This window comes from Geotrypetes seraphini, chromosome 4 (assembly GCF_902459505.1).
Source record: "Geotrypetes seraphini chromosome 4, aGeoSer1.1, whole genome shotgun sequence".
Lineage (NCBI taxonomy): Eukaryota > Metazoa > Chordata > Amphibia > Gymnophiona > Dermophiidae > Geotrypetes > Geotrypetes seraphini.
In genome coordinates, this window is record NC_047087.1 from 103,739,991 (window position 1) to 103,762,708 (window position 22,718).

General features: G+C 44.8%; 1 protein-coding gene across 3 annotated transcripts in view; it reads left to right on the forward strand.

The window, feature by feature from the left end:
• Positions 1-22,718, forward strand: part of CFAP91 (cilia and flagella associated protein 91) — a 174,408-nt gene that overhangs the window by 132,929 nt on the left and 18,761 nt on the right. For all 3 annotated transcript variants that reach the window (XM_033941433.1, XM_033941432.1, XM_033941434.1), the window contains exons 13-16: positions 1,384-1,530; positions 5,914-6,135; positions 6,907-7,055; positions 9,615-9,706. In XM_033941433.1, coding sequence (XP_033797324.1) covers positions 1,384-1,530; positions 5,914-6,135; positions 6,907-7,055; positions 9,615-9,706 — 610 coding nt within the window. The remainder of the gene's footprint in view (positions 1-1,383; positions 1,531-5,913; positions 6,136-6,906; positions 7,056-9,614; positions 9,707-22,718) is intronic.

The window sequence follows — 22,718 nt, forward strand, 5'->3', positions numbered from 1 at the left end:
GTACACAGATGGGGGTTGGGCTTCTGAAATGTGAGAAAGAGAGCAGAATTCACCATTCTGAAGAGAGAGAAAAGCAGCTTTTTGTATCGATGTGCAGAAACAGAGATTTTTGTGCTAGTTTGCCTGCTGCTTTTTTTACACAGAAAAAGGAGCTGTGTCTAAAAAAAGGTTGAAGTTTATGTTTTATTAAAGAAAGGTGCTGTCAATGAACATTTTACATGCTGTAAAAAGAGGGCTGAAAAAGGGGGGAGGGGCAGGCAAACAATCTGTGCTTCCTTCAGTACTTCAGGAGGTGGTGTCAGGTGATTGTCACTTCCTGTCATGTGACCCATCCAAGATGGCCATTAGTACTATGAAGTAGAAAGTGATACATATTCAGTATACACCGCCATCTTGAAAAGGGAGCACGGCCTGGGCAGTTATGTCACTTCCCATGACATCACCAAAAGGAGTGGGATTATGAAAAATGTGAGGTTATGGGTGGGGTTATGCAAATGGAGTGGGCTTGCAGGGGGCTATATCATATACAAAGACATTAAAGGGGACCGGGAGGGGTGAGCGGATCCTCACTTCTGATTGGTTGATAGGACTGAAAGTGGCTGAGGCCACCTGTCAAAAACATACACATTAGGTTTGACAATGGCTAAATATCCTTACTACTCAGGATGGCTGTCAATTGGCCTTCCTTCTGCCTTTTAAATACATGGAATACATCTTGTGTGGGCTTCTTAGATCCTTAAACAACGTCCATGCCTAATTTACACTTCTAATCTTTTCAGCTGCTCCTTTTTCTCCATCATATTCTCTTCAAAAATGTATTTTTTTTTATTTATCATGCAGCATTTGTTTTCTAAGCATACTGAGCACCATATTCAAACACTTATTGAGTCAGTAAATTATCTGGATTCACTGGGGCATATCTGGATTACTTTAGGACAACATTTTCCCTGTCCTGATTTATGTGCATATGGGCACCAACTGGCTAAAATTTAACTGTGTTCTGCCCTGGAAACCTCCAGCTCTATCTTTATGAAGATAAATTTTATATGAGTAATGGTTTGGATAATGTGCTCACTGAAGGGAGGAGGGGGTAGGGTAGTAATGAGAAAGAATATAAACCTCAATAATATATCTGGCTAACTCCCAAATTTAGCTGGACAAATCTTTTACATATTGACCTCTGTTCTTTTCTTCCTAATCGCTGTCACTCTTCTTTATTATTGATTTACCCACACTCATGTTATTTCTTTCTATATAAGATTTCTCATAAGACTCTGCTGATCTTTCAGTCCCCTACATCTGTAAATTATTGTTTCACCTTGTTCAGATCTTATTAACTTCTGTTTCTTGTTAACTTGTGCAAATATTATTTTATTTTGTAAGATGTTTGAAGGAAAAGAAAAGCGGCTGGAACTTATTCAAGAGCTCCGAATCACACATGCTCTTCAAGAGGATGGACAGCTGTTGAAGAAGAAAGAGAAGCAAGCAATACTGGCCTTACAGCGCCAGCGGGATTTACATGAACATAAGGTACTAGTTTCCTGCAGTAATTTTTTTTGTTCTAGCTGTTTGTGATTTACTGTGACGAGTTGAGGAGCTAAAATTGTACATTAGTTAGCATTAATGGTATGAATATGATCTTAATGCAGCCTAAAGCAAAAAGACTGAGCTGTGCAGCATACAAATACATATTAAGCAATTTATGAATAACTAGTCTTTAAGCCCGTTACATTAACGGGTGTTAGAATAGATGTGTGTGTCTGTCTTTTTCTTTCTCTCTCTCTCTCCCCTTGACCGCTGTCTGTCTGTCTATGTTTATTTGTTTTTCTCTCCTTGGACACTGGCTGTCTCTCCTTGGACGCTGCCTGAATGTCTTCCTTTCTGTCTGTCTCAATGGCCCCCTGTGTGTCATTCTTTGTGTCTGTGTCCTTGTGCCATTCCCCCGCCTCCCCAGAGCTAAGCTGTCTGCTTCCAGCATACCCCTTCCCCCAAAGCAGCCCCCTTTCCCTCTCCCTGACCCCCTTGTGTCTTCCCCCTCCCCCCCCCGAGCAAAGCTTTCTACCCACCAGCACACCTCTCCAACAAAAGAATCCCCCTGTACCTGCAGCAATGGCACGACACCCTTCAGCCATTCGTGAGTGCTCAGAGCGCAACAGGGAGCGGGGCCTGCAGCTTCTTTGGCGTCGGTGAGGAAGGAGAGGTTGGCCCAACTCTCCGCTATCTGCACTCAGCACAACCCTCCCACCAGAACAGCCCCCTTTCTTGCCTGCTCCATGGCCCTTCTTTTTCCTCTTCCCCTCCCTCCAGTCACCGCTGCCATTCCTATTTAAAACGGCCTGCTGAGGTTCACGGCCGGCTGTAGTGAACCTCGCAGGCCGCTGTTCACCTCAGTAGCATGTTCCCTCTGACGCGATCGTGCTACCACGTGGAGAGCGGCCTGCGAGGTTCGCTACAGCTGGCCGCGAACCTCAGCAGGCCGTTTTAAATAGGAATGGCAGCGGTGACTGGAGGGAGGGGAAGAACAGGAGCGGTAGCAGTTGTTGCAGGAGGGGGTGAGTTGGCAACGTGCAGGCCGCTGTGAACAGGAGCGGCAGCGCGGCAGGACCATGAGCCCTCCTCCCGCCATCCGCTGCCAGAGCTGCTCCTGTCGCCCGATGCAGCTAACTGGCGCATAAGCCTCAAGCCGTGGCCAAGGCTGGGGACTCGCGCATGCGCACTCCTGCGGCCACAGATCTACACCGCACAGAACACGCAAATAGGAGTGCGCATGCGCGGCTAGCTCTTTATTATATAGGATTAATACAGATTAGAGAAAATCATGTATAGTTAATCAGTTAGTCCTAATGCACCAGCACTGCAAAAACTAAACTACACCTCTATTAGTCTGTCAAAGTAAACAGAATATCATCTGCAAATAATCTGATTTTATAATCCCCCCCAGGGGTTCTGACACCTGCCATGTTGGGTTTCTCCTGCACCCACTGGGCCAGGGGCTCCACAACAAAAGCAAAGAGAATTGGGGAAAGAGGGCCAAGTCAAACATTTCAGAATATCTCCTGTTAATTTTCACACACCCCAGGGGGGAATTATATAGAGCTCAAATCCAGCCTAGCATCCGAACTCCTAAACCCATACACGCCAAGACTTGAAACATAAAACACCAAGAGACACAGTCAAAGGCCTTTTCCACATCGACCAACAGAAAGACTGCTTTTGGGCAAGGGACTTTGCCGAGCACCAAAAATATAATTTCAGGTCAGTTGCTATAATCCAGAGACCAGGGATCAGGATGTTAAGGGTGGAATTGAAACATCCAGGTCAGGACATTCAATTCCCCCTCTATTTTACAAAGGCTCTGATAAATGCAGAATCTTTTGTAAAATACCTAGAAAAACCACAGGAGTGCACAACCATTTATCAGCAAGTCTGGTGGAAGAGGGGATTTTAGAAAGTGAGACAGAAAAAAGGTGTCTCTCTTTCTTATCTTTTTGTTGCTGCAGTCAAGAAAGCACTTGGGTTCTTGGGCACCAAATCAGACTTGTTATAAGGGAAAGGGGATGGGATTTGATATATTGTCTGTAGGTACAATCAAAGTGGTTTACATATTATATATAGGTAATTATTTTGTGCCTGGAGCAATGGAGGCTTAAGTGACTTGCCCAGTCATAAGGAGCTGCAGTGGAAATCGAGCCCTAGGTGCTCATTTTGTTCCTATTTGTATTTCAACCTAGTAAAAAAATACTCAATTTGGAGTAAATTTTTAAAAAAACATGAATTTTATGGGCAGTGGATTATCTTATAAGGCATATATTTATTTTAGAAAAAATAAACATGGTACTAAGCAATGTAGCTTTTCCATAACAAAATGGTTACACTATCTGTGCATATTTACTGAAATTATTTTGTTTTATTTATTTATTTATTTTCTTTTCCAAATTCTTTATTCATTTTTCCATCTTACATCAAGAACACAATATTATATCATTTAAACCTTGTAAACATCACTTGTACTTCTTTTAACATCATCTTAAAAACATACATTTATACCCTCCCCTCCCACCCTTCCTACAAATATTTTAATCAAACATATCATATAAATATTATCAATTGATCAAACCTTAATATAACTTTATACCCATCCCCCTCCCCCTATATATAAGTGTACTTTCAATGGAAAATGGTGTCTAATCATTGCAATAATTTGTCAATGGCCCCCAAATCTTTTTAAAATTATTATAATTCCCTCTTTGTATGACAATTACTCTTTCCATTTTATAAATGTAGCATAACGAATTCCACCAGAAGGTATAGTTAAGTCTACTGTAATTTTTCCAATTACTGGTATTATGTTGTACATGGCGACTCCTGTCATGATCAATAAAAGTTTATTATTGCTTGATGAAATTTGACTTTTTGTTCTTATTGACATTCCGAACATTATTGTATCATATGATAATGCTACATGGTTTTCTAATAAACAATTAATTTGAGACCAAATTGATTTCCAAAATGCCATGATACAGGGACAATAGAATATTAAATGATCTAAAGTCCCTGCTTACAGATTACAATGCCAGCATCTATTAGACTTAGAGCTATCTAACTTTTGTAATCTAACTGGAGTCCAAAATGCTCTATGCAAAAGAAAAAAACAAGTTTGTCTCATAGATGCAGACACTGTAGATCTCATTCTCCAAGACCAAATTCGTGGCAATTGAGACGCAGTAATTTGATGCTTTATCTCAATGCTCCAGATGTCCCTAAGTTCATTTTTAGGTTTTTTATTTATAAATCCATTTATCAATTTAAACCACTCTGCAGCCTGGTGACTCAAGAAGTCCACCTGAAAGCATAAGAACTCCAGACTATACTGATTATTTAGATTTTTCCATTCAGGGAACTCCTTCTGAATAGCCTGCTTCAGTTGTAACCAGCTAAAGCTTTGTGATTTATTAAGACCATATTTATGTTGCAACTGTGAAAAGTCAAGCAGCTTACCATTTGAAATAACATCGCCCAAAATTTGTATACCTGCAATCATCCAATGCTTCCAGATGATCTTAAATCTGCCAATTTGAATCTTGGAGTTTAACCATATAGTTTGATTTGTTGATTTATAGATTGGAATAGATGTTAAATTACTAACATATCGCAGAGTTTTCCATGTATCCATAAATATTCTGTTTTCTTTATATAATCTAGGCATTTTAATACTAAGAATATGACATAATCGTAAAGGGAACATGAGTCGCCATTCCAACCATAACCAGTCTGGGGTATTATCAATGACTCTGGGAGGACCCAATACATACCCTGGCGCAAAATATAGGCTTGATGATACCTATAGAAATTGGGAAAATTTATCCCACCCTCCGCAATTCTTGGAGTTTTGCCTAGCCAAATAAATTTTGTAAGAATACTGTTTAACTTTTTATAAAAGGACCCCTTAAAAAAAACTGGTAACATTTCCATCTGATAACAAACCACAGGCAATATCATCATTTTAATAGTTTGAACTCTCCCCCACCAAGACAGATGTAATGGATTCCATTGCTCACACATTTCTGTTACCTTCTGCAATAAAGATTTTTCATTCTGTTTCAAAAAAAGAATTAGAAACAGCGTTGAAATCTCTTAGAGTTGGATCCGCTCCAGGTGGGGATGGTTTCACAGTAGAGTTTTATAAATCATTTCAAAATACCTTTTTACCACATTTATTAAATTTATATCAGTCCCAACTAATTAAGGGTTGCATTACAGGTACTATGGCAGAATCATTAACAATCGTTTTGCCAAAGCCAAATAAAGATCCCATTTTGGTTTCAAATTACAGGCCTATCTTGTTAATCAATGTTGATGGAAAACTTTTAGCTAAGACATTGGTTTTACGATTCTGTTTTATTTTTAATCAAGATATCAATGATGGATGATCACTTATCTGAGCTGGAAGGGAGAGTCTTAGCAGACATGTTTGATTTCCTTTCCAAAGAATTGGTGCGACTACAGGAGGAAAGGAGAATTCATGCTTTTGTCATGCTGGCAGAAAGACATCGGCGTATCCGAGAAGCAGAGGAGAGTGGTCGGCGCCAAGTAGAAGAAAGACGGCGCCGAGAAGAGGACGAAATCTTCAGACAGGCAAGGCAAAGGTTACTATGTTGACATAGCCAACTGAACTCATAGCAAGTGACCTAATAATTCCAAGTCAAAAATTTGGAGTTAGAAGAAATTCTGGGATCCTTGAGTTCTTATCTTCGAGATGATAGCAAGTTATGGGCAAAGACAAGTTCCTATCTGAGGTACTAGGCCAGGGGATAGGATACTTGGGTCAGCTGGACAGTGTCAAATAGACAAATGTATACTTTGCTGCCTCACCCACCTTTCAAATGATGCTAGCTTATCTTCCTACGTTTTCAATAAATTTTCCTCTGTGACTGTTGAATATTGCGAGTGCTACAAAGATAGCTGAAATACAGGCAGGCAGGTAGGGAGGGAGTGCTATGATGCCTAACTAACACCTATACAATATACTGCTGCTGATGCAGGATAAGTGGTTTTGACTGAGCACATTATAATTGAAAACAAAAAAAGTTTTTATGTTATAAGTTGTTTTGTTGATTTGTTTCGTTTGGTTTTGTGTACAATTTATTTTCAGTTTTTGAATTCCAGTCATTTTTATAAGGACATTCACAGCCACAAGGATATTTCTTGTTTTTTGAAATACAATAAACGGATCTAAATTAAAATATATTTGGCTTGAAGTACACTGACAGCTAGAAGCAGTTATTTTCTTTAGGGACATCTTTTTGAATTTCAAAACATTATTTTTAAATTGGAGACCAGAGCTTCATTGAGAAAATTATATAGGTAAAAGTTTCACTGAAAAATTGTATCTAATGGTTGTTCTAGGTTGTTAAAGTGCACCAAAGCACAGTAGACACTTACCTGGAGGATATTATCTTAAATGCTACCGACAGTACAGCAGATGAATATGCCAGAGAAGAAATCCAGAAGAAAGCTGAACAAATCAATGATATTGCATATGAGATGGAAGCCCGGTAAATTATTCTGTGTAAAGTTTGTTCTGATTTCATACACAGTTGATGATGTATTTGTGAATGACGACAGACTTTGTATTACTGGAGGCTTATATAAATGAGCAAATAGCAAACCACTGTAACACAGCCCACAAGTTTAGTCCATCTTTCAAGGGTAACATACATATTCTACCCATGTTAAGATATATCAGCCTAATATTGTCCTGATTTCTATTGTGATTAATAGATATTATATTGGAGTGATATATCTATAATTTGTTATTAGAAATGGTTGCTGTCCATCCTTTTGGGAGCCCCAGTTAAGTAAAAATATGTGCTAGGACCCATATATAAAATAAGAATTTTGTGTTGGTATGCAAAAAATTTAACTTGTGCTAAAATACAGTTTAACAGATAATGCACTAGATTTTTGTGCACTTCTTTAAAAAAAAAAAAAAAAGTCCCTATTTGGCATACCCCCCGTTAGCACGTATGTGCTTGATTACAAAATCCCACAAGGTAATTGACCTAGAGTGAAAGATTTCTCTGATTCCACACACTTTCCCCAAAAACAAGGGCCTGGATCTGAAAGCAGTTGGCTCCTGCTTTAAGGAGAGTAGAAAGTTAGGGTCTGTATCCGTGAAAGAGGAGCCTGAACAAATTAAATCCCTTTGCTATCCAGCCCTTTCATTTAGGACAGTTGCATGGAGGATATTGAGAGGGAGTGTATATTATAAACTTAGCACCTGCCTTGGACCGGGTTCTATATTTTAGGCCTCCATACATGGAGAAGTGCATATAGGGGATTATTTTATAAAAGCGTACCCATGTCAAAATTACAAAAAGGTGCCAATTCTATACCTAATTTATATTGTTTTATAAATTCTGCCTACCACTGGCTAGTTTAGACCCAGATATTCAGGGTCTGGATCAATATCCAGCTGGGGCTCACATAGGGCAGTTATATAGGTCCCGGCTGAATATCAGCTGGGACCCACATCACTGGATTTTGATTTATAAGTGCTACCAATTCTTTTCTTAGCCCCTCAAAAATCCCCCTTCTTCCTACCCCTCCCTTGCAGCCCACAAGAGTCAAAATCCTTCTTTCCCCACTCTAGTCCTACCCTGATATCCCTGGTGGACCTGATGGAAGCAGGAAGAAAGCTCACTTGCTCCTGCCTCTTTCAGCTGTTATTCCAGGTGTGGGGGGGGGGGGGTATGACAAGATAGAGTTTCACAAGCTAGGGGGTTGAAAGGAAAGGGCTTTTTTGAGGGCCAGGAAGTGGATCAGCAGGCCTTAGAAATTAAGATCCAAGGGACGATAACTGTATCATTGTGTGAGACCTTTGGGGGTGATATTGACTTTGGATTATCTTTACAGAAACAAGTGTGCTCAATTGTAAAAAAATTGTTTTTTATGTTAGGCCTTCTAAGTAAAATGAGGCCCCTGCTGTCACAGACTGACTTTTGTAAAGGTTCTCCAGAGTCTAGTATTGAATTTTATTGATTACTGCTGTATTATATATGTGGGTTTGCCTGTTTCTTTGATATGATCATTACAAGTTGTGCAGAACTCTACTGTACAGTTGCTTTTTGGACTCAATGCACATGAATATGTCATACCTTTTTTTAGTCAGTTACAGTGGTTGACTGCAGGATAGAATTCAATTTAGGTTATTGGAGATGGTGCATTAATGTCTGTACTAAAAATCTTGTTGATATCTGTCTGCCAATACTCACTGGTATGTCCCAAGGAGATCTCTTTGTTCTAAAGATAAATGCAAGCTGGTACATGCAGCTGGTACATGCTGGTACAGTTTGAGAGGTACATCTTGAATCCACTCGCAAGAGAAGCTGTTCAGTGGCAGGTCCTACTGCTTGGAATATGTTACCAGTAGGATTACGCCAGCAAAAAAGTCTGAGTCAGTTTAAGCTGCTTCTGAGGCAGTACTTGCTCAAATGGGACAATGCCGTCACCTGTACTGCCCTTGACTTGCCTACTTTTTTGTTGAGCGTCTATGGTGATATTCAGAGGCACTGTCTGGTTAAATGCCACTGAGTATCACGATGTAGGCAGTAATAAGTGATTTAACCAGACAGAAAATTGCCTTGAATATCTGTACAGGGTAAGCAGTTTTCAGACTAGATATTTACATAAGTAAAATTTTGACTTGTGGAAATCCTTTGAGAATCTTTAATAATAGATAAATGGTGACAAATGATCTCATAATCATGGTGTAATCAACATTAGCATGCATAGATTTCTCACATCCTGTTCCACCCAAAGTTGTAGGCTTTACCCCTTCCTCTTTGACAAACAGAAGATGGCTTTCCTTTTCGTCATTAGCTATCATGGTACATGTCAGCTGCTGGTTTGCCACATGAACTTTGGCTTCAAGGATATGGTCTTACAAGAACAGTATATTCAGCTTCTGAATCCAGTTGTAATCTGCCAAATAGGCATGCAATTATGAATTATACAAGATAAGTTGTCTTAGGTAGCAGCTACTAAAGGAAGTGGGAAGAATTAAATAAAATGCATTAAGAATATTAACTCTCTAATTTTTGTTTTACTCGTAGTCATACTCGTCTTCAGTCTGAAGAGATCGTTGCAGAAATGGTGTATAGTTTCTTGATCCCAGAAGTACATAAAACTTCTGTAAAGGAAAAAAGTGAGTATAGGAAAAAAAGTGAGCTAATGTTCTTAAACTTAGGAAACTATGGCCCTTATTGTAGAAGTTCTATTTGTATTTTGCATATCTGGAAACCAGCATTTAGGCATCCATGTTGTATTTATGTACAAATCGCAATTCTATAAAGCTGGAAATACACTTCGAACACAGCAGTATGTCTCTATGGCAAGGGAATGCAGTCTGGATGTGGATGTGTTTTGGGCAGGACTAGGGAGGGACCAAAATTGGACATCTACCATATTTTCACATAGATAACGCGCACCCATGTAAAACGCGCACACGGGTATAGCGCGCAAAAAACACAAATTTATGTACAGAAATTTTTATATACCGCGCGTGCTGCCCGACTCTCCTCTGGCCACCCCGACTCTCCTTTCGCCCGCCCCTCCTCTCCCCCTTGAAGTCCTGTCCCCACCCTGAAAGCCTGATGCCCCCCCCGACGTCTGATCCCCCCCCCCCACTGCAGGACCGCTTGCACCCCCACCCCGAAGGACCGCTCGCATGCACCCGCACCCCCATCTTGAAGGACCGCTCGCACCCCCACAGCCTCCCGACCCCCCCCATCATGTAGAAGCTCCTACCGGTGTCTTGCTGCTTCCTCTTGGCGGTCCCGACTCCCCGATCGGGGCAAGAGGGAGCCCAAGCCCTCTTGCCCCGCCGACTCCCCAACTCCCCGACAATATCAGGCCAGGAGGGAGCCCAAGTCCTCCTGGCCACGGCGACCCCCTACCCCCACCCCGCACTACATTACGGGCAGGAGGGATCCCAGGCCCTCCTGCCCTTGACGCAAACCCCCCTCCCCCCAACGACCGCCCCCCCCAAAAAAAAACCTCCCACCGCCGACCCACGACCCCCCTGGCCGACACCCACGACACCCCCACCCCCCTTCCCCGTACCTTTGTGTAGTTGGCTGGACAGACGGGAGCCAAACCTGCCTGTCCGGCAGGCAGCCAACGACGGAATGAGGCCGGATTGGCCCATCCGTCCCAAAGCTCCGCCTACTGGTGGGGCCTAAGGCGCCTGGGCCAATCAGAATAGGCCCGGGAGCCTTAGGTCCCTCCTGGGGGCGGGGCCTTGGGCACATGGTCAGGTTGGGCCTGTTGGCACCATCGAAGCCTCCGCCTTTGATTTAGCAGAGGCCGTTTTCACCTTCATACCCCCACAGCCAGGCTTGAAGAAGTGTCAATGGTGTGCGCGCCCTATCTCTTTGACCGACCTCCACAATTGGTGTCTCCAGTGCTTGGGTCCGGATCATAGGGCTTCATCTTGCACCCGCTGCGTTTCTCTTAAAAAGCGCACCTTGAGGAATAGACAAATTCAACAGAAACTTCTCTTCGGTGCCGGAATGGAACCCTCAACATCCACTCCGACGTCGGCTGCTCCCTCTAAATCGGCACCGACTCTTTCGACACCGCCCGAACTTACTTTGGTGTCGCATCCCCCAGGTAAGCCGGCTAATAAGCCTTCCTCTTCCCTGGAGCGTCCTCCGGTTGAAGCTGCAATGAGCCCAGTCCTGCCGACCTCGAGGCGCCCCCGTAAATGCTCCACTCCTATTGAGGTGAGTGCCACGTCATCGGCCTCCTCATCTCCCGAGCGTCGAGCGGCACCTCAGGTACTGAAGAAAAAAAAAGCGGTGCCGGTGCCTTCTTTGGATGATCACATTGCGGCTATCCTCCAAGTCCAACTTAAGGACAATTGCAACAGCTTCTTCCTGCTCTCTTGGCACCGAACCTTCCAGTCCCTGTCCGGACTGAGCCTACGGTACCGATTGTAGCTCAGCCTATGTTGTCGGCATCGACACTTTCGGCACCGGTTCAGACTTCCTTGGCTTCCATGCTGTTTTGTCAGCGGAACCAAGAACCTTGCAACTTGCTGTTCAGACGGTCTCCGAGGCGGCACTGCTTCTGGATCCGACTGGGCGCCATGCAACTTCTCCGGGTACGGCATCCATGCGGTCTGGAAAGTTGGTGCGCAAATCGTTGCATGGTGACCCCTCAACTCCGGTCTCCCGAGGTCGATATCCTCAGGTGCGAGAGCCCGACCTATGGGATGACTCTGAAGAACCTCTGGGTACCGATGATGAGGTTTCTTCTGATGAGGAGGATCCTTCTATCCAGGAGCCTACTAGTAGACCTGACCAGTCCTTCTTTACAAAATTCTTGTGGGAAATGTCAGAGTCCCTCTCCATCCCTTTGGAGTCTAAATTTTTCTTGTGGAGTCGGATGACAGCGGCCACCCGGGAGACCCTTGCTACAGTGCCATAGTGCAAAACATGTCGGGTCTGGCTCCCAGGTTTTGGCAGGATGCAAAGATAAGTGTATAAGTACTATCAAAGGCATACATGAATATATAAAAAAAATTAAAAATACAAACGTATAACAAAGCATACTAATAAGCTATATAGAAATTTTAAGAAACTAAAAAATTGACATGCAGAACAGCCATAGAAACATAGAAACATAGAAATTGACGGCAGAAAAGGGCCATAGCCCATCGAGTCTGCCCATACCAATGACCCACTCCCTGACTTTTACTCCCCTATAGATCCCACGTGAATATCCCATTTTCTCTTAAAATCTGACACGCTGTTGGCCTCAATCACCTGCTGAGGCAGCTCGTTCCAATGATCGACCACCCTTTCGGTGAAGAAGTACTTCCTAGCATCACCTTGAAATTTCCCTCCCCTGATTTTCAGCGAGTGTCCTCTGGTTACCGAGGGCCCTGTAAGACTAAAGATATCATCTTTCACCTCTATACGCCCCGTGATATACTTAAAGGTCTCAATCATGTCCCCCCTCTCTCTTCGCTCCTCCAGTGAGTACATCCGCAGTTTCTTTAGCCTTTCTTCATACGTGAGATGCCTGAGCCCCAAGACCATCCTGGTAGCCATTCGCTGAACTGACTCAATTCTCAACACATCTTTCCGATAGTGTGGTTTCCAGAATTGAACACAATACTCGAGATGAGGTCTCGCCATGGATCTGTATAGTGGCATTATGACTTCAGGTTTTCTGCTGACAAAACCCCTACGGATGCAGCCCATCATTTGTCTTGCCCTGGACGAAGCCTTCTCCACCTGATTGGCAGCCTTCATATCATCGCTAATGATCACTCCTAAATCACGTTCCACCGTGGTCCTGGACAAGGTTTCACCATTTAGTGTGTAAGTTCTGTGTGGATTTTTTTTGCCTAGGTGCATTACTTTACATTTTTTAGCATTGAAGCCTAGCTGCCAAGTTGATGACCACTGTTCCAGCTGCCGTAGGTCCTGCGTCATAAAGTCCGGAACACTGCTTTTGCCTACTATGTTGCATAGTTTGGCGTCGTCTGCAAACAGTAATACTTTTCCTCTAAGCCCTTGGGTCAAATCTCCTATGAATAAATTGAATAGAATCGGCCCTAAGACGGAGCCCTGAGGTACTCCACTCGTCACTGCTGACGTTTTGGAGGGGGTACCGTTTACCATCACCCTTTGAAGCCTACCATCTAGCCAATCCTTTACCCATGTAGTGAATGTATCCCCTAATCCCATCGATTTTAGTTTGTTCAACAGCCTGCGGTGTGGGATGCTATCAAAAGCTTTGCTGAAGTCCAAATATATCACATCCAGGGACTCCCCGGCATCCAGATGACTGGTCACCCAGTCAAAGAAGTCAATCAGATTTGATTGGCAAGACCTTCCCCTGGTAAATCCATGTTGGTGTGGATCACGTAAATTTTCTTCGTCTAGAATTTTGTCGAGTTTCTGTTTGATCAGTGTTTCCATGAGTTTGCACACTATGGATGTAAGACTCACCGGTCTGTAATTTTCTGTCTTTGTTCTGCAGCCCTTTTTGTGGAGTGGAATTACGTTAGCTGTTTTCCAGTCTAGGGGTACTTTTCCTGTGCGCATGGAAAGATTGAAGAGCACGGATAGTGGTTCAGCCAGAACTTCACTCAGCTCTCTGAGTACCCTGGGGTGTAGATTGTCAGGTCCCATGGCTTTGTCTACTTTGAGTCTTGAAAGTTCGTGGTAGACGCTACTGGGTGTAAACTCGTAATCATGAAACAGGTCATTTTGGCTGTCTCTTATCTGTAGTTGTGGACCAGCTCCCGGTGCTTCACAGGTGAATACTGAGCAGAAGTCATTGGTCATTGGTGAGGCCCCACTTGGAGTATTGTGTTCAGTTTTGGAGACCGTATCTGGCGAAAGACGTAAGAAGACTTGAGGCGGTCCAGAGGAGGGCGATGAAAATGATAGGAGGCTTGCGCCAGAAGACGTATGAGGAGAGACTGGAAGCCCTGAATATGTATACCCTAGAGGAAAGGAGAGACAGGGGAGATATGATTCAGACGTTCAAATACTTAAAGGGTATTAACGTAGAACAAAATATTTTCCAGAGAAAGGAAAATGGTAAAACCAGAGGACATAATTTGAGGTTGAGGGGTGGTAGATTCAGGGGCAATGTTAGGAAATTCTACTTTACGGAGAGGGTGGTGGATGCCTGGAATGCGCTCCCGAGAGAGGTGGTGGAGAGTAAAACTGTGACTGAGTTCAAAGAAGCGTGGGATGAACACAGAAGATTTAGAATCAGAAAATAATATTAAAGATTGAACTAGGCCAGTTACTGGGCAGACTTGTACGGTCTGTGTCTGTGCATGGCCGTTTGGAGGAGGATGGGCAGGGGAGGGCTTCAATGGCTGGGAGGGTGTAGATGGGCTGGAGTAAGTCTTAACAGAGATTTCGGCAGTTGGAACCCAAGCACAGTACCGGGAAAAGCTTTGGATTCTCGCCCAGAAATAGCTAAGAAGAAAAAAAAAAAAAAATTTAAATTGAATCAGGTTGGGCAGACTGGATGGACCATTCGGGTCTTTATCTGCCGTCATCTACTATGTTACTATGTAAAGTATTCGTTTAGCAGTTCTGCCTTGGTATTATCAGATTCTGCGTAGTTTCCGTCTGATTGCCTAAGACGTACTATCCCATCTTTGTTTCTCTTCCTGCCAATGATTATAGTTGCCACATAATTCTTCCCGCAGTTGCAAGGTTTAACAGCGGTGGAGTGGTGGGACTGAGGCGTTCACATTTACTCACTTGTAAGGTTTTGGTGAAAATTTGTCATTATCCGATCCTATATCTACATTCTAGTCCAAAAAATCTAAGGCATTTCTTGATGCCTTAGATTTTGATCAACCTCCAAAGAAGTTCCTCAAGTTACCCCTCCATGACATTCTGAGGGAAACTTTTTACAAAAACTTGGAGACTCATTTAACCATCCCTGGAGCTCCACGAAAATTAGACACTCTTTACAAAGTCATTCCCATTCTGGGCTTTGACAAACCTCAACTCCCGCATGAATCCTTACTTGTGGAGTCCACTTTAAAGAAGGCTGCGGGCACTAGTGTCTATGTCTCTGTCTCTCCTGGCAGAGAGGGTAAGGCCATGGATAAATTTGGCAAGCGCTTATACCAAAACGCTATGCTGGCCAATCGTTCAGGCAATTATGCTTTTCATTTTTCCTTTTACCTGAAGCATTTAATCCAACAGCTGTCTTCCCTTCAAAAGTATCGAACTGAGCGTAAGGTCCCATTGTTTCAGCAATATACTTCCAGTTTGCTACAACTTCGGAAGTTCATGGTCCGTTCCATTTATGACACCTTCGAACTGACCTCCAGGGCTACTGCAATGGCGGTTGCCATGCGGCGCTTAGCTTGGCTTAGGGTCTCAGAACTCGATGTCAATCACCAAGACCGCCTTGCAAATGCTCCTTGCTTGGGTGACGAGTTATTTGGAGAGTCTCTGTATACTACCACGCAAAAACTGTCTGCCCATGAGACCAGGTGGGATACTTTGCTGAAGAACAAAAAGAAACCTCCACCTGCTCGACCCTTTCATCAGCAGTCATCCTATCAACGCCGCTACTCTGCTCGTCCCCTTCAACCTCCTCATCATCAACCTCAGAGGCAACGTCAGCAACAGCATCAGCAGGCTCATCAACAACAGCAGCAACCAGTAAAACCAGCTGTTCAACCAAAAACTACTCAGCCCTTTTGACTTGCTTCTCCAGGACGTAGCCAGTCTTCCGCCTTCCTCTCCTCTGCCTCAACCTATCGGAGGACATCTTCACATTTTTCTCAACCGTTGGGAACTCATCACTTCAGAGCAGTGGGTTCTAAACGTCATTCGTCACGGTTACTCTCTCAACTTCCAGACTCTTCCACCAGACAGTCCTCCAAAAGATTCTGCTTTCAACTCCTCTCAGTCCTCCCTAATCCTCCAGGAGGTCCAATCCCTTCTTCTTCTGAACGCCATAGAGCATGGTCTCAAACTCGCGGCTCGGGGGCCACATGCGGGCCTCCAGGTATTATTTTGAGGCCCTCGGTATGTTTATCATAATCAAAAAAGTAATATAAAACAGTTTCATGATCATATATCTCTTTAGCTATAAATTACAATATTATTATTATAAATTATAATATTATTATTAAGACTTAGCCAAAAGGAAAGATTTATATACTATAAAGAGTTTTACCTCATGCAAAATTGTCATTTCTTTAATAAGACATTAACTATTTTTTCTGAGGCCCTCCAAGTACCTACAAATCCAAAATGTGGCCCTGCAAAGGGTTAGAGTTTGAGACCACTGCCATAGAGGAAGTTCCTCTAGATTAGAGGGGGCAGGGATTTTACTCCCGATATTTTTTGATTCCCAAAAAGACAGGAGATCTCAGACCTATCTTGGATCTCAGGGACCTCAACAAGGAGAAGTTCAGAATGCTCTCGCTTGCCACGCTTTATCCCCTACTCACTCAGGGTGACTGGCTATGCTCCCTCGACCTCAGAGAGGCCTATACTCACATACCCGTCCATCTGACCTCACGACGGTATCTCAGATTTCAGATCCATCACCGTCATTATCAATACCGAGTACTACCTTTGGCCTAGCCTCATCTCCAAGGGTATTCACAAAGTGTCTGATAGTAGTGGCTGCCTTTCTCAGGTCTCACAGTCTCCAAGTTTTCCCTTACCTGGACGACTGGTTAATCAAGGCTCCTTCATCTCAGCAAGTGGTTCAAGCCACCACCCACACCATCTCCTTCCTTCACATTCTAAGGTTCGAGATCAATTACCCGAAGTCGCATCTCCTTCCCACTCAGCGACTTCAATTCATTGGAGCGGTCCTAGACACCAACCTCATGAGGGCGTTTCTTCCCTCCGACCGTCTGCAGACACTGCTCCACCTCTGTCATGTGCTTCTTCAACACTCCATTTCAGCCAAACAGATGATGGTTCTTTTGGGTCACATGGCCTCGACAGTACAGGTTACTCCTCTCGCCCGTCTCCACCTCCGTACTCCTCAGTGGGCATTGGCCAATCAATGGTCACAGACGACAGATCCTCTTTCACGACACATATCTGTGACATCGTCTCTTCGGCAGTCTCTACAATGGTGGTCGAACTCCTCCAATCTTTCCAGAGGTCTTCTCTTCCATCTGCCTCCTCTTTCCATGATCATCACCACGGATGCTTCCCCGTATGCCTGGGGGACGCACATGGACCACCTTCGCACACAAGGTCTTTGGACGGTCCAGGAATGAAAACATCACATCAATTTCCTGGAACTCAGGGCGATGTTTTATGCTCTCAAGGCGTTTCAGCATCTTCTCTGTCCCCAGGTTCTTCTTCTGTGCACAGACAATCAAGTAGCCATGTACTACATCAACAAACAAGGCGGGACGGGCTCTCGCCTCTTATGCCAGGAGGTCCAAAGGATTTGGTCTTGGGCGACAGCTCGCAGTCTCTTCCTGAAGGCTGTTTACATTCAGGGCAAACAGAATTCATTGGCAGACAACCTCAGCAGAATTCTTCAACCTCACGAAGGGACCCTCGATCCTGTCACTCTCCGGTCATCTTTGCTCCGATCCATCTTTCCTCAGATGGACCTCTTTGCAGCTCCTCATAACCATCAACTGCCCCAATTTTGTTCCAGACTCCCCTCATCGTCTGGCAGCAGATGCGTTTCTCCTCAATTGGGCGGATTGGTTTCTTTATGCCTTTCCTCCCCTTCCTCTCATGTTGTGGACATTGTTCAAACTTCAGAGAGAGAAGGCCACCATGATTCTCATTGCTCCACGGTGGCCCAGGCAACATTGGTTCTCCCTCCTTCTTCAGCTCAGTTCCAGGGAGCCCATACTTCTACCAGTGTTTCCTACTCTGCTTACTCAGCATCAACAATCTCTGCTACATCCCAACCTGCCATCTCTCCACCTGACAGCTTGGTTTCTCTCGGGCTGACTTCCGCTCAAACATCTCTCTCTCAGCCTGTTCGTCACATTCTGGATGCCTCCAGGAAGCCGGCCACTCTCCAATGTTATCATCAAAAGTGGACTCGCTTTTCTTCCTGGTGTCTTCTTCATCATCATAATCCCACTTCGCTATCGGTAGAACAGGTGTTGGATTATTTGCTCTCTTTGTCTGACTCTGGTCTCAAGTCTACATCCATCAGAGTCCACCTCAGTGTCATTACTGCTTTTCATGAGCCCATTCACGGAAAACCTCTCACTGCTCATCCTTTGGTTTCCAGATTCATGAGAGGCCTTTTCAATGTGAAACCACTTCTTAAGCCTCCTCCAGTTATCTGGGACTTTAATGTGGTTCTCTCCTCTCTCATGAAGCCTGCTTTTGAACCATTGGCCACAGCTCATCTCAAATTTCTCACTTGGAAAGTGGTCTTCCTTATTGCTCTCACCTCTGCCAGGAGGGTCGGTGAGTTACATGCACTAGTGGCTGACCCACCATTCACTGTTTTTCACCATGATAAATTGGTCCTTCGTACTCATCCTAAGTTTCTGCCTAAAGTGGTCTCTGACTTTCACCTCAACCAGTCCATTGTTTTACCTGTGTTCTTTCCTAAACCTCATTCTCATCCTGGAGAACAGGCTTTGCATACTTTGGACTGTAAGCATGCTTTGGCTTACTATTTAGAGCGCACCAAACCTCACAGATCGTCTCCACAGCTTTTTCTCTCTTTTGATCCTAATAGGCTGGGTCATCCTGTTTCTAAACGAATGATTTCCAACTGGCTTGCTGCCTGCATTTCGTTCTGTTATGCTCAGACCGGACTCGCACTGGAAGGTTCTGTCACGGCCCATAAGGTTAGAACTATGGCAGCCTCTGTAGCTTTCCTCAGATCAACCCCTATTGAGGACATCTGCAAGGCTGCTACCTGGTCCTCAGGTCATACTTTCACTTCTCATTACTGTCTGGATACATTTTCCAGATGGGATGAACACTTCGGCCAATCTGTTTTACAAAATTTGTTTTCCTAATGGCCAACCGTCCCTCCATCCCTCTTTGTTAGCTTGGAGGTCACCCATCAGTTAAGAATATGCTGCCTGCTTGTCCTGGGATAAAGCACAGTTACTTACCATAACAGGTGTTATCCAGGGACAGCAGGCAGATATTCTTACATCCCACCCTCCTCCCCGGGTTGGCTTCTTAGCTGGCTTATCTTAACTGGGGACCGCGCGTCTCCGTCGGGCAGGAAAGCACTCGCGCATGCGCAGTGTGGCCTAACTAGAACTTCTAAGTTCTTAGAGTGCAATCACTCTAAAATTGTCCGTACCGGGGCTCCGTCGGTGCCGTCACCCATCAGTTAAGAATATCTGCCTGCTTGTCCTGGATAACAACTGTTACGGTAAGTAACTGTGCTTTCCCTGCAAAGCAATATTCATTACCCTCAGAGGCTTCCTTTTATTAAGCTATAGTAAGTACTAGCATGTGTTTACCATAGCTTAAAAGAGCTTACTGCAGGATTTACTCAGGCATTGTGTGATAAGTTCTTAATCTGTGTGTGCAAAGCGCGCACCAAGAAATATTTTTAATATTTCCATGGCGAGATGGTGTCTGGGTGCAAAGAGTGGGCATTTTTATGCTTTCAGTTAACACATCTACAGTACCTAATACTAATTGATTAGCATAAGATTAGTGCATGAGCCCATAGATCCATATTCTGTTTATCTATGTTTATTCTTTTCAAAACAAATACATACTGCACATAGGCAAACCATACAATGAGCATTATGGGGACCATTCATGTTTGTTCTTCACGGTGGTCCCTGAAAATAATATGCTTCACCCATTTCTGTCTCACCACCCCAAACTACATATTCAACAAATAACTATGGGCTCTGTGAGGTATTGTGTTCCAAAGAGGCATCCAAATCTGTTGAAATTGCTTCCAAGCTCTGGGGGAGGCACGTTTTACATCGAATCTCTCCATACGCAACAAAGCGTACATCTTATTTTTCCATTCTGTCATAGAAGGTGGGTATTCCTGTCTCCAGTTTTGTAAAATACAGTTCCATGCCAAAAGAAACAGTCTTTCAAGTAACCGATTCATAGTAGAGAATGACACGGTGACGGTTTACCCGCGGCCACCGCATTTAAGCCGCGGGTCACCGCCGAAAACGGGGAAGAAAACTAGCAGTCGCTGCGGTGACGGGGACAAGGCCATTCACCGACCGCGGAAACGGTGAACAGGTTTGTCCCCGCGGGCCAATGTACCCCCTTCTAGGAACCGCTATTTACCTGTGTTTCACCGTGCTCCTCATTTGTCAGATCAACCCTTCCTGCCAATCGCAGCAGAAGGGTACCCAACCCCTCCTGCCGGTCCTCCCAATGGCCTCCCCTAAGATCGCCGGCAGGAGGGTACCCAACCCCTCCTGCTGGACCCCCCCCAACGAACCCTCCCACCCCGGAACCCCCTTAGTCTTACTTTCCAAGTTGGACCGGACAGCTCCTCGCTCGTCTGGCCAGCAGGCCTGCCTCCGTCCAAATGAGGCGGGCCCGCCCCTCCCCTCCCCTGCCTCCCAATGGCCTCCCCTAAGATCGCCGGCAGGAGGGTACCCAACCCCTCCTGCTGGACCCCCCCCCAACGAACCCTCCCACCCCGGAACCCCCTTAGTCTTACTTTCCAAGTTGGACCGGACAGCTCCTCGCTCGTCTGGCCAGCAGGCCTGCCTCCGTCCAAATGAGGCGGGCCCGCCCCTCCCCTCCCCTGCCTAACCCACAGGATCCTAGGGCCTGATTGGCCCAAGCACCTAAGGCCCCTCCTATAGCGGGAGTGGCTTTAGGTGCCTAGACCAATCAGGCCCTAGGATCCTGTGGGTTGGGCAGGGTAGGGGCGGGCCCGCCTCATTTGGACGGAGGCAAGCCTGCTGGCCATACGTGTGAGGAGCCGTCCGGTCCAACTTGGAAAGTAAGACTAAGGGGGTTCCGGGGTGGGAGGGTTCGTTGGGGGGGGGTCCAGCAGGAGGGGTTGGGTACCCTCCTGCCGGCGATCTTAGGGGAGGCCATTGGGAGGACCGGCAGGAGGGGTTGGGTACCCTTCTGCTGCGATTGTCGGGAGGGCCGTGGGGGGGGGGTCTACAGGAGGAGTTGGGTGCCCTCCTGCCGTGATCGCTGGGGGGAGGGGAGACTTGCAGCCGTAGCCGCGGTCACTATGCTAATCACGGCAGGGAGATCTTTGCCGCGATTAGGTACATTTAAAGTACATGTCGTGTTTGTTTTTGCATTGCTAGCCCCAGGGGTGGTGGAAGATTAGTGATTGAAAAACTGTATGAAAAATAACTATTTTAAATTTAGTGATCAAAATGTGTCAGTTTTGAGAATTTATATTAATTAATTTTTTCTCTGCGTGTTTTGTTTTTGTATAGTTATTAACTAATATTTAACTAAGTTTTAAAGTTTTAAAGAATGTTTCCTTTATACGTAAATAAAGAAAAGTGAATGGGATTGCAGTGGCGGTGACGGGGCGGTGAATGGGTTGGCAGTGGCGGTGACGGGGCAGTGAAGAGGATGGTGAGACGGGGACGGGGCGGTGACGGGGATGGTGAGACGGGGACGGGGCAGTGACGGGGATGGTGAGACGGGGACGGGGCGGTGACGGGGACCAATTTTTTCACCGTGTCATTCTCTAATTCATAGCACTCCTCATTCCCAGAGGTACAAAATTAGAAAATAGCAGGATGTCCACCCAATCAGGCAATCTCCTATGCAAGACTTGGTGAAGATAAGTCAAGATGTTTGTCCAAAAGTGCTGTATTTTATCACAGGCCCAGAATATATGATGCTATAAAAATGCCTATGAGCTGTGACACTTAGGGCATTGTGAAGAAGCAGTTATTCCTGCTTGAAATGCTCGCTGTAGAGCCATATAAAGTCTCAAAATACATTTATATTGTACTTCCTGCAAATTAGAAGACCGGGAGTATTTCTTTAAGTTCTTTAGGAGAATCTGGAAGGCATCTCCAGAAATCACTGGATCTCCCCCAGTTTCCTCATTCCAAGTAGTCACTACCTGCTCAAAATCAAAGGGTAAACCCAAATTATTCAAACTCAGTTGGTAAAGGAATATTAAAGGAATATGCTAGCTTTCGTATTTCTGCACAAAGAGAAAAGTTCCACCACCGAGTCCACTGCAAGTAATGATGTATTTGACTATATTCAAACCAAGCTCGTGAATCCAAGTGAAGGTCCTCCATAGACCGCATGGTAATGACACGGGAACAAATTTGTCCCTATTCCTGCAGGAATTCAATTTCCCTTTCCTGTCCCCGTGAGTTTTGTCACTGTCCCTGCCCAATTCCTGTAAGCTCTGCCTTAACCGCACAAGCCTCGAACAGTTATGATTTTAAAGTGTTTGAGGCTTGTGCAGCTGAGGATGGAACTTGCAGGAATTGGGCAGGGACAGGAAAAGAACTCGCCGGGATGGGAGAATAAGTTCCCGCAGGGATGGGGAAAATTTTGTCCCCATGTCATTCTCAACTGCATAGCTCCCTCCTCTGTAACAAGGTCTTTTACATACACCAAGCCTTGGTCTTTCCAAGCATACAAAAACTGCTTGGAGGAGTCCGAGTCTAAGTCCAAATTACTCAGTAACGGGAACAAACCAGTAGATTTAGGAGACACTTTAAGTTGTTTGCAAATCCAATGCCAGGCCTCATGTAT